This window comes from Panthera pardus, unplaced genomic scaffold (assembly GCF_024362965.1).
Source record: "Panthera pardus isolate Hobbes unplaced genomic scaffold, ASM2436296v1 HiC_scaffold_25, whole genome shotgun sequence".
Taxonomy (NCBI): domain Eukaryota; kingdom Metazoa; phylum Chordata; class Mammalia; order Carnivora; family Felidae; genus Panthera; species Panthera pardus.
The window spans coordinates 15076419-15089282 of NW_026526821.1; the positions used below are offsets into that span (position 1 = coordinate 15076419).

General features: G+C 55.9%; 1 protein-coding gene across 4 annotated transcripts; it reads right to left on the minus strand.

Moving 5' to 3' along the window:
- Positions 1 to 540: 540 nt before the first annotated feature.
- Positions 541 to 11988, minus strand: PCIF1 (phosphorylated CTD interacting factor 1). 4 transcript variants are annotated; one of them, XM_019458294.2, is made up of 18 exons: positions 11857 to 11988; positions 9700 to 9872; positions 9286 to 9399; positions 8182 to 8324; positions 7967 to 8091; positions 6655 to 6792; positions 6333 to 6463; positions 6041 to 6195; positions 5311 to 5458; positions 5141 to 5224; positions 4828 to 4927; positions 3595 to 3757; positions 2751 to 2923; positions 2519 to 2605; positions 2248 to 2432; positions 1453 to 1546; positions 1175 to 1350; positions 541 to 1089 (listed from the first exon to the last, which is right to left on the minus strand). In XM_019458294.2, exons 3-18 carry the CDS (start codon positions 9306 to 9308, stop codon positions 861 to 863), a joined length of 2154 nt encoding a protein of 717 aa, XP_019313839.1. In that variant the 5' UTR covers positions 9309 to 9399; positions 9700 to 9872; positions 11857 to 11988; the 3' UTR covers positions 541 to 860. The 4 variants fall into 4 exon arrangements, with proteins under 4 accessions (XP_019313839.1, XP_019313838.1, XP_019313843.1 ...); XM_019458293.2 differs by having other exon boundaries at positions 9598 to 9872; XM_019458298.2 differs by lacking the exon at positions 9286 to 9399.
- Between the last annotated feature and the right edge of the window lie 876 nt (positions 11989 to 12864).

Genomic DNA, 12864 nt, shown 5'->3' on the forward strand with positions numbered 1-12864 from the left:
GCCCCCTAACCCCCACCCCCCAGCACCTTCAGACCCTCTTCCTCCCCTGGGCTCCAGGGGGAACATCTGCTCCATGCCTAGAGGTCCTCAGGACAGCTCAGCCGGGTGCCTGTCTGTACAGAGGCCATACCCTAAAGCCCATGGTGGCTCAGAGCTGCTCTTCCTCCTGACCCTTGACTGTGAAACATACCTGGCTGCTCACTCACTGTGGTGGCTGCAGGTCAAGCAGGAGTCTAGCTCGCTACCTGGGCACAGCCTCCCGTCCTCTGCTCCCTAGAGGTACGAGGGCAGGCCTGGCTGTGGGAGTCTGGGACTTACAGATGGATGGTGCTGGGCTCTGGACTCTTCAGACCCGATGGACACAGGCAGAGGCCACCAGGGACCCAACTGTGGGGTCAGCAGGGTGAGAAGTTAGACACTGGATCCCGGGGCTGGGGCGTGGAGGCCCAGGGGTCCAGAAGGTGAGCCTGAATGTAGAGGGTGTGGTCCCAGGACTAGCTCCAGACTCTCCGCCTTCTCTGCCCTCAAGACCCTCACGCATTCTTAGGGAGGCTTCTGTATTTCCTTTTACAAATGAAACGAGGTGGCAATAAGATGGTATGGATGGGGGGTGGGGGGTGGGTAGGAAGGGAAGGGATGGGGCCTATTTACACGGGAGCTGGAGCAAGTCTGAGGTGAGGAGTCAGGGGATCGGGCAGGGAGGGGGAGCCCTGGCAGAGCCATAATCTTCCTATGTCACTGGCAGCCTGAGCCCTGCTGCCACCTCAGGGGGAGGGTCCTGGGGTCTGCTCAGCCCCAAGAGGCCCAAGTCCCAGCAGTCCGTACCAGCACCCTGGGGCTCCTCCTCCCCGCAGGATGTGTTAAGTGGGGTGAGGCTCGCGGCTGGGGCCCTGCTCGCGGCCGGAGTCCCGGTCCTTGTTCTCGGAGGAAGACGACGAGGAACTGGAGCCGTGGCTGCGGCCTGACTGCCGGTAGGCGGTGCTCAGCTCCTGCAGCCGCTCGGGCGTCGGCCCCCACTTGGCAAAGCCAGGGTCGTTCTGTAGGAAGAGCACGGCCGTGTTGTGGACGGCCTTGTAGTGCATTTCCTCCCTGTGGGCAAAGGAGCAGCTCAGGGTGGGGCTTGGCCCGGCCCGATCGGCCGGCCCTCCTGCCCCTGCCCTCCCCAGGCACCCACTTCTTGCAGACGTGCTGGGAGCCACTGCGGTACTCGTGCTCAAAGGCAGGCAGGACCAGCTGGTGGCGTTTGAAGCGGCTCTGCTCCATGCGGGTGAGCGCCGGTGTGGGGGGTTCTCGCCACTCCGGGATAAACACGATGAAGGACAGGGGCTCCGGGGAGCTCTCGAGCAGTTTCTGTGGGAGGGGGTACGGGGTGGACGTCAGAGGCTGCCCTCCGGGTGGCTGGCGATCCCGCTTGCCAACCTACCCCACCCCCACCGCCAGCAGCACACCCACCTCAAAGTGAGAGACCATGGCATCCATGAGTTCCTCGCAGAACGGAGGGTTGGCCTCAAAGGAACCACTCAGCGGGGAAAAATCCAGGCAGGGCCTGGGGATGGAGGTGAGCACTCTAAGTCCTGCCAGAATCCCAGCCCTCAACCGGAAACAGGTGCCGCCCCCACCTCGCTGAAAGGACGGCCCTGGTCAGGCCACAGGCCAACATTCACCCTTAATTCATCCTGGGACAAGGTGTGGCCGACCCCACCGGAGTGCTGAGGATGGAGAGGCTCGGGCTGGGCAGCCAAGTCCACCAGGCTGCTTAGTGGAATGGCTGGAGCTCAGATCCAGTTCGAGCCCCGCTGCCACCACAGCACAAGCCACAACCAGGAGTTCCCCAGCTGCTGTGCTTTCCCTCTTGCTGGCCCAGGCTGGTCTTCCTACTGGAAGCTGTGTCTCCTTTCACCCATGCTCACCCCCCTCCAACACCCCACATTAGTCTGTAAGGTCCCTGAGATCTGAATGATCTCTGAGCTCTGAATTACCACTTCCCATGCCTCTCAGTGCCGGGAACCACATGCTCCTATCCCAGCCTGGGCTTATTCACAGAGAAACCCACAAGATGAGTTAGGGACTATCACAGGCTCCCGAAGTTCAGCGATAAGTCCAAGGTCACACAGCTAGCAAGGGGTGAAGGCAGGGACTACACCCAACACTGCCCAATCCCAAGTAGCTGGCCCAGGTGCAATCTATGCTCTAGAGGACCCCTTCCAGGGCCTGGGCAGAAGGGCCCCAGCAGCCCCTGGCTCTCACCCGCGGGAGCCGAAGTAGCCATCTGTGTCTGGGAAGGCAGAGCAGTACTGGCGGAAGTAGCAGTTGAGGGGCGAGGCGAAGCACTCAAAGCTGACACTGAAGAGCCGGTGGAGGGCCTCAAAGACGTGCACGGGCAGCGATCCCTGCAGGCCTGTCCCCTCGTAGAGGCCCACGCCAAACATCATCTACACAGAGGCCACGGTCAGCCTCCAGGGCTCAGCCTTCCCCCTGCGTCTAGAAGAGCCCACCCCCAGCTGCCCCAGGCCCATACCTGGTACCGTCGGAGAAGACACCAGACTCGGGGCAGGAACCGCTCAAAGGCAGAGTCGTCAATGCAGCTGTAGCGGTAAAGCAGCCACTGTGGGACAGAGAGCAAGGCCCTTACACAGCGGCCCCTCACTCCCTCATAACTGGCCTCTTGCTGAGGACGCTGGGTCAAGGAGGAGGCAGCCCTCACTTCTTGCACCTGTGGGGACCTGCCTCCCCTTCACCCTAGCTCTTACCAGCTTGCTGAAGTAGTTGCGGCTGACCTTGACCATCTCCCCCTTATACCGGATGCAGACCACGTTATTCTCCATATGCATCTCCACGCTGGGCATGGGGGGCGCAGACACGGCCAGCCGGACCGGGTAACAGTACACCAGGCGGGGCTCCACTTCTGGGGCCTCCACCTCCTCTGTGGGCAGGGAGAGCAATGAGGGGCCTCCCTGCAGCGGCTCTGCTAATCCTCACCCCGGACGGACGGCCTCTGCCCCCCGTGTGCTCACACACGTACCCCAGTAACCAAGGGAGGTAAGTCTAATCCCACGGAGGAGCAGAATGCAGCTCAGATGGTTTGAGAACAAAGTTCTTGGCAGGGGCAAGAACTGGTGGCCTGTGTCGCCATGCTGCATACCGACACAAACCCCCGGTTGGCCACGTGGAAGTAGAACTGTGGCACGTCCGTGATTACGGTACCCTACTTAGGCATCTTTTTTGGGTCAAGCGCTTCGAATTACCACTGAGTTCTCGTATGATCCTACGGCTGGGCATTAGCCTGCAGGGTGGGGGAACCGGGGCTTGCAGAAATCAGCTGTAAATGCAAGTCGTCCACCTGACTGCTTACCCCAGGCCTGTCGTGTCCACCACCTTCCAGCTCCCCCTTTCCCAACCCTTCTCCAGTTCCTGGAGGAGTGCTGGGAACCCTGCACCGAAAGACAGCAGGGCCTGCCTCAGACACTGCCGGGAGAAACGGGCTTGCCCAAACCAGCCGTGGCCTAGAGGCTCAGCCTTGCTTGTCCCTTCACTCAGGGCCTGGGGTACACCGTTGACGGCATCACAGCTGGCTCCCTGCCACCGGCCCCTCACCTGGGATGTTGTTTTCCTTGAGGATGGCCAGGTGCTTCTCTCGGATCCGTTTGACATACTCCAGGGAGATGTGGTAGATCTTACTGCAGATGCCCTCCACGGAGTCCTTGGCCGCGGCCGAGACGTGGGGGCCACACTGCCTCCGCAGATGCTCCAGGCGGTCCTGGAGGAGACACTCTTGATCAGGGTTCTAGGTGGCTGTTGAGGGAAGGCTGGTGGATTCTAGCAGTCCTCGCTTTGAAACCGGCTGTTACTTACTAGCTGTGTCACTTGGACAAGTCCCTTGGCATCTCTGAATCTTAATTCCTCTACTGTTAAGGGAACACACAGTACTCACCTGATAAGGCAGTTTAAGTATTAAATGTGATCATTCCCATTAAGGGCTTACCAAGCCCCTAGCATACAGCAAGTGTCCGATAAATGCCAGCACCTATGGTTGGGGTTACACTGTGCCAGATCCCATGATAATTGCTGGGGAAACACACAAACCAGGCACAGTCCCCGCTTATAAAGCATTTGCCAACTATCAGGGAGAGACACCATTACAAAACGGGGTCCTTGGTCATTGCAGATTTGAAATTTGAGCTTTTAGCAACTTGCAAGGATTTAACTAGGCATTTGTAATTTTGCTGAATCACACGTGTGAAAGTGATGAGTGAAAATGAGTCACTCTGGCTAGTGAGCACACCTACCTTTGTCACTCTACGTGTCAAGTACAGTTACTATCGTGAAGTGCGAAACCTTGTCTCTTGTGAAAAATGGTCCTGAAAAGAAAGCCCATTGCTAGTGCTGGTGGACAGTTAGAGAAGTGACGGGTCTGGGCCAGAAAACAGAACTGTTGTGGACACAGTAAAGTAGGGAAATGAGTCTGGTGCCAGCTCTTAACTGTGATGAGCGCACACACCCCAGAAAAGGCAGTCTGTCAATCTGTGTCCAAAAATCTACTCAAGGGAGATGCTGAACATTAAGTTGAAAAAGCTACTTATGGTGTGTGGCTGAGCACAGGATTCTGTTAAGAACCTTAATGAAGAGAGTCTTTTAGGAGAGAGCCAGGAACCTGGACAAACCTCTCTACATGCAGGAGTTTAGGGACCAATGAGCATCAAAGGTTTACTGAAGTGCACAGGAACAGGATGCTGTGGGGCTCCGCCCGGCCTGGGCAGGCAGAGTGGGCTTCTTGGAGGAAGCAACCCGAGAGCCTTTCCACGGGCCTCCTTCCCCGGGGCCACTCACCATGTAGTCCTCCTTAGAGGCAGAGTGGTCCTTCCGCAGCCAGCTGAAGGTGTCCTCCACGTTCCATTTGACCACCTTCCTGCTGTCGGGGGACGCACTCCTGCCGGTGGAGGGAGCGATCAGGCATCTGTCCACACTCCTTACTCCTCCCACCCCACCTGCACTGACATTCGGGCTCTTGTTCTGCCTTTGGGAGCCAGCCCTCCTCCTGCCACCAAGCGCAATGACTGCACTCCGTTAGATGGGCCACATGGCCCAGGACCTCCCCACTCTGATCACACACCCGGCTTGCTGGGGGCAGGAGAGAGCAAACCTGGATTCGATGAGCCGCCTAGCAGCCTCTGCATATTTAAAGAGCAGGCGCTTGGCTTCCTCCCGGAACTTGATTCGGGATAACCTGGGATAGAGAACGGATAGAGTTAGGAGCCTTCTACGCAGAACTGGCTACACAACCCTTGGCTGGCCCCAGCTGCGCAGGTGTACCTGATGGGAATGTCATTCATGATTTCGCGAAACATGGAGGGCGACACGACCGGTTCACAGTTGCTCGGCAACAGGGGGTCAGAGCCTTTGTCCACGACCTTGCGCTCCAGCATCCAGCGGTTGAAGGATTCTCGAGGGGGCTCGATGCCTGCAGGACAGAAGAGCTGGTGAAGGTCTGGCTTTAGACAGGAGGCATCGTGTGGGCACTGGAGGCGCAACAGTAAATGACGGCCTGTTAAGTCAGGAGCTCATGTTCCAGGCAACACCTCCCAAAGTATATTCTAAGAATCGCTAGTTTTATAAAGGGTGTTTGTTAGACGATCCTTAGGGTAAAAGGGGAAAAGAGAAACACTATATTCCAGCAAAGTTAAGCAGGCTTATTTACTAATTAATAAAAGCTGCAGTTTACTGAGGACTTTCCATTCCTCTTACTCCTAGTAGTAGCAAGGCCATCAGGACAGATACTTCTGTTTTTGTATCACAGATACATAAAAAGGCTTCAAATGATACCGGGCAAACGAAGCATTCTGGAAGTGTTAACGATTCCTTTTGTAGTTACTGATGCCAGCCACCCTTTCTGGAAGCGGTTAGAGGAGCTGGGGCTCCAAGCAGGCCCGTCCCCATCCACTGCCTATGCTCTGGGCCACTAGGCTCCCCTGCACCATTCCCCAAGCCCGGTTCTTGCTCGCAGCAGGTGGAAACGGGGCTCTGAGGCCCCGGAGGCAGTTACCCTCTCGCTGCTGGCACAGCTCCCGATAGTGCTGCCGAAGCTTGAGGATGAGCTGGGAGCGCAGCAGCTCCACCTCGGGGTGCGGGGGCAGCACCTCTGAAGGCCCCCGGTGCTTGATGACCGCGTTGGTCTGGATGTCCAGATCCCAGTACACCCTTGGGGCACAGAAAAGAGCAACGAGGACAGTAGAGGAAAGGGAAGGAGGGGTGCCCTGGCTGCCACCACACCCCAGTCTCCCAGGCACGCAGGCCGCATCAGTGGGTGCCCCCAAGGGACCATAGCAGGGACTCACTCGGTGGGCCGGAGGAGCGCCGCCTGCTGTTTATCTTCAGGGGACGTCCCCCACATCTTCAGTGTTGGGGTTCCTGGGATACTGGGGGAGCTAGGCACCGATGGGCCCGTGGGTGTCACAGGGATTTCAATCTGGAGCAAAAAAGGAGAAGGCATCAGGGTCAGGAGAGTCAGCCTATGGTTCCAGCACCAAACCCAGTGAGCTGTGCCCAGGCCCCGCTCCTGACCGACCTGCCACTGCCCGGCCTTTGCAGGGAAGCTGCTGGCTGCCTGCCTGGCTTGGCCACTTGCCAGCCAGGTCCTCAGAGCCCGCCAGCACTCACCTTGGGCTTCTTCACACCATTGCCGCTTGGCTGCTCTTCCGAGAGCTGCCGCTTTCGGGGCTTGTTCTCAGCCGGGGGGGTTTCCACCAAACTGGAGTCTTGGGGCAGTGGGGTCGCATTCAGCCCCAAAGGGTCCGACTGGTGGAGGGAGACCAGCAGAGTTGCAACCGGGGCCAGTGGGTTGGGAGTCCCGGTACTACGGAATCCTGATGCCCTCCTGACCCCTGCTCCTACTGCTCAGACACTGGGATGCAGAAAGAACGCTGGGCTCCAGTCCCACTGGCTACTTGCAACCATGTGACCTTGGCGGAGTTCCATCCTGTCCTAATTCCCTCACATTCAAAATGGCCCTCCTGCTAAACAGGCCCAACCTCCCACTGGGAGGACGATTAAATGAGTCAGTGAATAGGACCAGCTTAACATGACCTCTGGCATGAGATAAACACACTGTACACATTGATTTCTTAAATAGCAGAGAGTCAGGAATAAAGGAAAGAGTCAAGAAATGCTTGTTTTTGAAAAAGCAAGGCCCTGTGGGTGGAATGCCTTTGGCAACACCAAAAAGAAGCATGATGGTAGGCAGGGTGGCCCTGAGATCCTAAGAGGTTTGAGTCCAGCTCTGCCTCTTACTGGCTTGAGGTCTCAGGCCAATCATTTCCCATCTCTGAGCCTCAGTGTCTTCATCTGCAAAATGGGAGTGCCAACTGGCTTGATTATGCCCAGAAAAAAAAGTTCACCCCAACTGACAGGGAACCAAAAGCCCACGTTTCTGGCAGATGGCCTGTGTTGCTACTTCCCTATCACATTGACCTTTCCACTTCTAGAACGTGCTTCTCCCCTCTTAACAACTTTTCTCTTTGCTAACTCTGTCACCTTAAATGCTAATTCAAAGAGACGCTTTCCTGTCCCGTCCTGTCCACTCCCCTCCCCCAAACTGGACCATGGTCCCTGCTGTACTCTAACACTATTCTTCATACACAAGCCAAATGTAATTGTACTGGCCCCTCAGTAGACTGTGGGCCCCCCGAGAGTACAAGGGAACGACCATGTCTGTCTTGGCTCACAACTGCATTACAGGCACAGTAACGGGTAGTTCAATATCACATACTCTTTACAATCGTCTCTTTACATGTCAGTCTCCCCTATTTGAGCACAGGTTCCTTGCTAGCAGGGAATAGGTCTTCTCTCGTGTATCACTATATCCCCAGGTCCCAACACAGGACTAGGCTCATAATAGCTGCTCAAGATACGTCTGGGGGAAGGCCCAGACCCGGAAGCTGCTTTGAGACCCCTGCCCTAGGCTGGCACTCACAATCACGTCATGTTGGCCCAGCACAGGCATCTCCCACAGGGACTGGTTGGTAAATCGGTTGAAGTAGTAGGGACGGTTCTCCCTCCTGCTCCAGCACTTCTCCCAGCCTGCGTGCACCAGCTCCTCTGCAAACAAGCATGGGACCCGGCCAGGGTCAGGGCTGCTCCTGGGGCATCTTTCCTACCCCACCACCCTACCCTGCCCCTCACCAGTACCTGGGAGGTCCTGCACCAGGCGGATGGGCTTTGGAGAACAGGGCTGGCTCTGATTGGAGGTGCCCGGGGAGTGACTCAGCAGGGACGCTTCCTCCCGGGGGCTGCCGTGATTCTCATTGGCCATCTCCGCACCCACACCGGACCTGCCACACAGAGGACCGAAGGGTGTTAGGCCAGCAGGGTGTGGAGGTCAGCTCCACCCCCAGCCCCCGCCCACCAATTACAACCCACTGAGGGCCCCCCTGACCACTTATAGATCTGAAAAAAGTCACTCTGGTCCTGTCCTGGAAGGCCAGTGTGGTACCACGGGAGCCCTGGGACCAAAGTTGCAGTTCTCTCAACTGTAAAATGGGTGCACTCCTGTTGCTCCTTCTGCCTGAAATACTCTCCCCAGTTCTCTGCCTGGCTTGTCACTACGTTCACATGCTCCAGGAAGCCTTCCTAGACTCTCCCTTCCCAAAGCTAGGTGGTCAGAGCCCATCCGCAGGGCCATGAACACCTCCACTGTAGCACTCAGTCTGGCCTATGAGCTGGATTTGTCTCCCCATCAGACTGTCAGAACTCCCAGGGCTAGGAACTGGGTCCAGTTCTCTCCAGCGCTCAGCATGGTACCTGGACCCAACAGGAACTCCATTCATTCTGCAAATATTTACAAAGCACAGAGTGCCACAGAAGACAGAACAGGGTCTGCCCTTGGGAAGCAACTCCCACAAAAAAGAACAGTAAATCCTCCTCTTCCCTGTTCCTATCCAATAAAATCTAACTGGAACAAAGTGCAGCCCAGAGTGGGCCATGGCATCTAACTGGCTGCTTCATTCTACACTTCAGGGCAGGAAACAGTCTGTTGCTAAAGAAACCAGTGGGACTGAGAAGAAACATCTAATTCAGTCCTTCCTAATCCCCAGGTGAAAATTTACCAGGAAGCAGGTCAGCTCCTTCAGATTTGTATTCTCCACTACCTTTGCCCAAAGCACACCCAGCACGAGCCTCAGTGGCCAAAGTGATTCCCAAGCTGGCTGTTAGACTTCTAGGGGCCCAACTGAGATTGGACTGGTGATCCCAAAGTTGTTTTCAATATGCCACAGCACCCAAAGAAACATTTACCCACAAAAAGAGCACGAAGCCATGTTTAACCATCAGTTATCTTTGCTTGCTGACATTTTATCAACTCCTTGTGGTCACACTGATTATCTCATGCTGATCAGAAGCTCTGATTGGCTGTTGACGACATCATAGGAATCACTGGGACATTAATTTTATTGTACACTCAGTCATAGATGTCTTTGTTAATTTGGAAAGAGAAAAGTGAATGGTTACTTTGTCAGTACAGTTTGGCAGATAAAAAATGCACGGAGCAAGAGGACATACATACAACCAAAGGGGGCCATGATAACAAAAACGTTCGGAACCACTAACCAAGGGGAGAAAAAGCTTGATTCTCTGGGTAGGAGGGATTCCCGATGCCTTGGGGCTGAGCCCACAGGTCTCAAGGCTGGACAAGGTCCCTCTTTTTCTCACCCTCTGGGGTCTGCAATGCTAGCATGAGAGGGTTTTCTTCGCCAACCAGGTGGACCCCCACGTCACAGGGTCCAACAGAGGCAGGGGGAGGCCTGCAGGAAGGCTCAGCACAGGTGGGTGGCCGGGTCAGCAGTGGAGTGAACGGGGGCCCAGGGACCTCCACGCATCAGCAACTGCAGAGCAAATAGAAGAGAGAGTCACAGACCTGTGAAATGCTGCACAGCAGGGACAAAATAAGAGGGGCAATGACACAGCAAGTTGGGAGCCCCCAGGACAAGGCAGGAGACACTGTGGGAGATCTGGGGATTCAAGGGATGAAACGGTACTTCTCAAGGTTCCCAAACCGAAACATTTCACGGACTTGCCGCCTGAAGTCACACGGGCTCCGGGATGAGGAGGGCCCTAAGCCTGGTTTAATGCTCCACTGTTACTGTCTTTGAAATTTTTAATAAATTTTTATCAGAGGGGACCCACATTTTCATTTTGCACACGGGACCCCACAAATTGTGTAGCTGCTCCTATCAACCAAAATATCCCTAAGATAAAAGTGAACATATAGTTGTCCCTTAACAACATGGGTCCAAACCACATGGGTCCACTTACACATGGCTTTTTTTCAACATGATACAGCGTTATAAATGTATTTACTTGTCCTTATGATTTTCTTAACATTTTCTTTCCTCTAGCTCATTTTAAAAATACAGTATATAATTCATACAACATACAAAACGTGTTCACCGACTGCTTATGTTGCCAGAAAGACTTCTGGTTAACTGTAGGCTATTAGTGAAGTTTTGGGGAGTCCAAAGTTATACTGGGATTTTCCACTGCACTGGAGATCAGTGCCCCTAACTCTTGTGTTGTTCAAGGGTCAACTGTACTTATCACAGATCAGAGGCCACAAAAAACACGCTTCTTGGAATCAATCTTTTAACACGTTACATGCAAATGCATTACATAACTCGGCATGTTCAACTTTATTGAAAAATATTTTTGCCAATAAATATCGTGTGACGTTGAGGCACCATGTAGCTGAACCATGCACAGGCAGCACATGCAGCCCAGCTCGGTGAGGCCAAACAGGGACACTGCAGTGTTTCCAAAACCCGTATCACAGCCATCAGAGGGCCTGTAATAGAAATCCAGATTCCCGCCCGTCCCTCACCTCACATCATAGGAGTCAAAAATGGAGAAGGGAGACACACAAGAATTTGTATTTTTTTAAACGCACTCCAGAGGTGGGACTGGGAAACAGGATGACAAATTTTACACCAGTTCAAACCTTTACCAATTTTTTACGATTAAAACTTTTTTCTTAATTTCCCAGGTGATTTGGAAGCAGCGGGTCTGCTCTGGGTGTGCACAGACCCGGGGTCCAGATCCTTCTGCCACGTTCCGACTTACAAACAGGAATGACTCGATCTCTATGGTCTCTACACGTAGAGTCTAGCATATTGTACACTTTAAGTAAGAAATAACTCTATTATTAAGATAACGTTTTTATTTATCCTGAAGTTTCCCGGCCCCTCGCATACCACAGTTAGTGCCGATCAGCTTAGTAACTGTATCTGCGCAACCGGAGGAACCCACCAGAAGGAAAAGAACCCGGTTACGGGATTGGAAGACGGGGCGGGACCATCTCAGTAATGTGCCAATCAGAACCCTCCAAACCAATAGGGCGGAGTCAAAGGACTTGTAAAATGCGCAGGCGCGGGGGCCACAAGAGACGGGGACTACACCCCCCCCCCACCGCCAGCGCGCGCACCCTTTCCCTTCCCCTCCCCCCAAACCCCAGCGGGGGCGGGCTGTTTGGCGCGCGCGCGCCGGCCCATCTCCCGGGCTCCGCCCCCCGCCCCACCGCGCGCTCCCGCCCCCGGGCTGAGGCGACTCAGAGTCGGAGCCCGACACAAAGGCGGTGGCGGCGGCAGCGGCGGAGGGGCCCTAGAGGCCGCTCCGCCCGCGCTCTCCGGGCCCACCTCCCTCACCCAAGCTACCGGCCCGGCCGCCCACCCGCGGGCCTAAGATGGCGGCGGCGGCAGAGACAGGGCAAGCGGTGGCCCCGAGCGGAAAGCGCCGGAGGGGCCACCGCAGCCCGGCTTCGGATCCCCGGAACCCGGAGCGGCTCGCGGCGGGACCATGGCTTCCTGGGGCTCTTACCTGCCCGGAGCGGACTGGAGGGGACGCGGCTACACGTTCTGCTCGACCTCCCGTTTTGCCGCCTCCGCCTCGCCCTCCCCAGCGCCGCTGCCGCCATCTTGTGTCCCGGGCCGGGACTCCGCGCTGCGCATGCGCCGGTACCGCCTCTGAGGGACCTCGCCGCTGCCGCGCCGCCATCTTGAGTGTGGCAGAACCGGCCGACTCCTCAGAGCCTGCTTGCTTTCGGCCCCTTCCCTTCCTCCCGTCCTTCCCTGCTATTCCATTCGGGTCTCAGGAGGGCAGGGCAGCTTTGCGGGCCGTGGGGTGTGAACTGAGGAAGGAACGAACTCACAAGCACGCTCCCTGCCTCTGTTTCCCCCGCGAGCACACCCGCTGGGGCTGGAGGACCTAGGTGGGAGGTGCACCAACCGGGCCGGACTGAGTGTGCGCACCGGGGGGCGCGGGGCGGGCTGGGAACCTGCGGGCGCTCGGCAAAGACGCCGGCCCGGGGGCGGGGTTGTGGTGACGCAGCTCTGGGAGTACTGGGGGCCTGGGTCCTAGTTCCGGCGCGGCTGTGTCATTGATGTCCAGTCGCTTGCCCTCTCTGAGCATCTGTCAAGAATGTTTTCCAGCCATTTTCTATGTCGAGGCTGCATGCAAATCGAATCTTCTCCCAGGATGAGGCTTCACAAGTTACAAGTGTTCCTGAGTAGAAGAAACTTAAAACAGCCGTGGGAGCCATAATAAAGGTGGCTTTGGCGAAGTTAGGAATGCAACTAAAATGCATCAGTGGGGCTCTAACAACACTGACCTATCTATGGCTACTAGTTGCGGTGCAAAGCCTCACTGAGACCTCAGACCAGCCATAAATGCCCAGCAGGAGATACAGTTGCTAGGTTCCCCCACGCGCGGCTCCCTACAGGATTCTTGGGCAGAGGCTGCCGGACGACTCAATAGCCCCACCTCCGTCGGGCCTCCTTAGTAAACTGACCTCAACAGTGGCTTGAGACGAACACAAGGTTGCCATCT

Coding starts and splice junctions, on each gene's coding strand:
- PCIF1 (XM_019458294.2), bottom strand. CDS start 9,308: ATGGCTTCGTGCTCTTTTTGTGG. Junction 6,464..6,654: donor ATGGTGTGAAGAAGCCCAAG/GTGAGTGCTGGC, acceptor TTTTTGCTCCAG/ATTGAAATCCCTGTGACACC. Junction 2,433..2,518: donor GTCTTCTCCGACGGTACCAG/GTATGGGCCTGG, acceptor GCCTCTGTGTAG/ATGATGTTTGGCGTGGGCCT.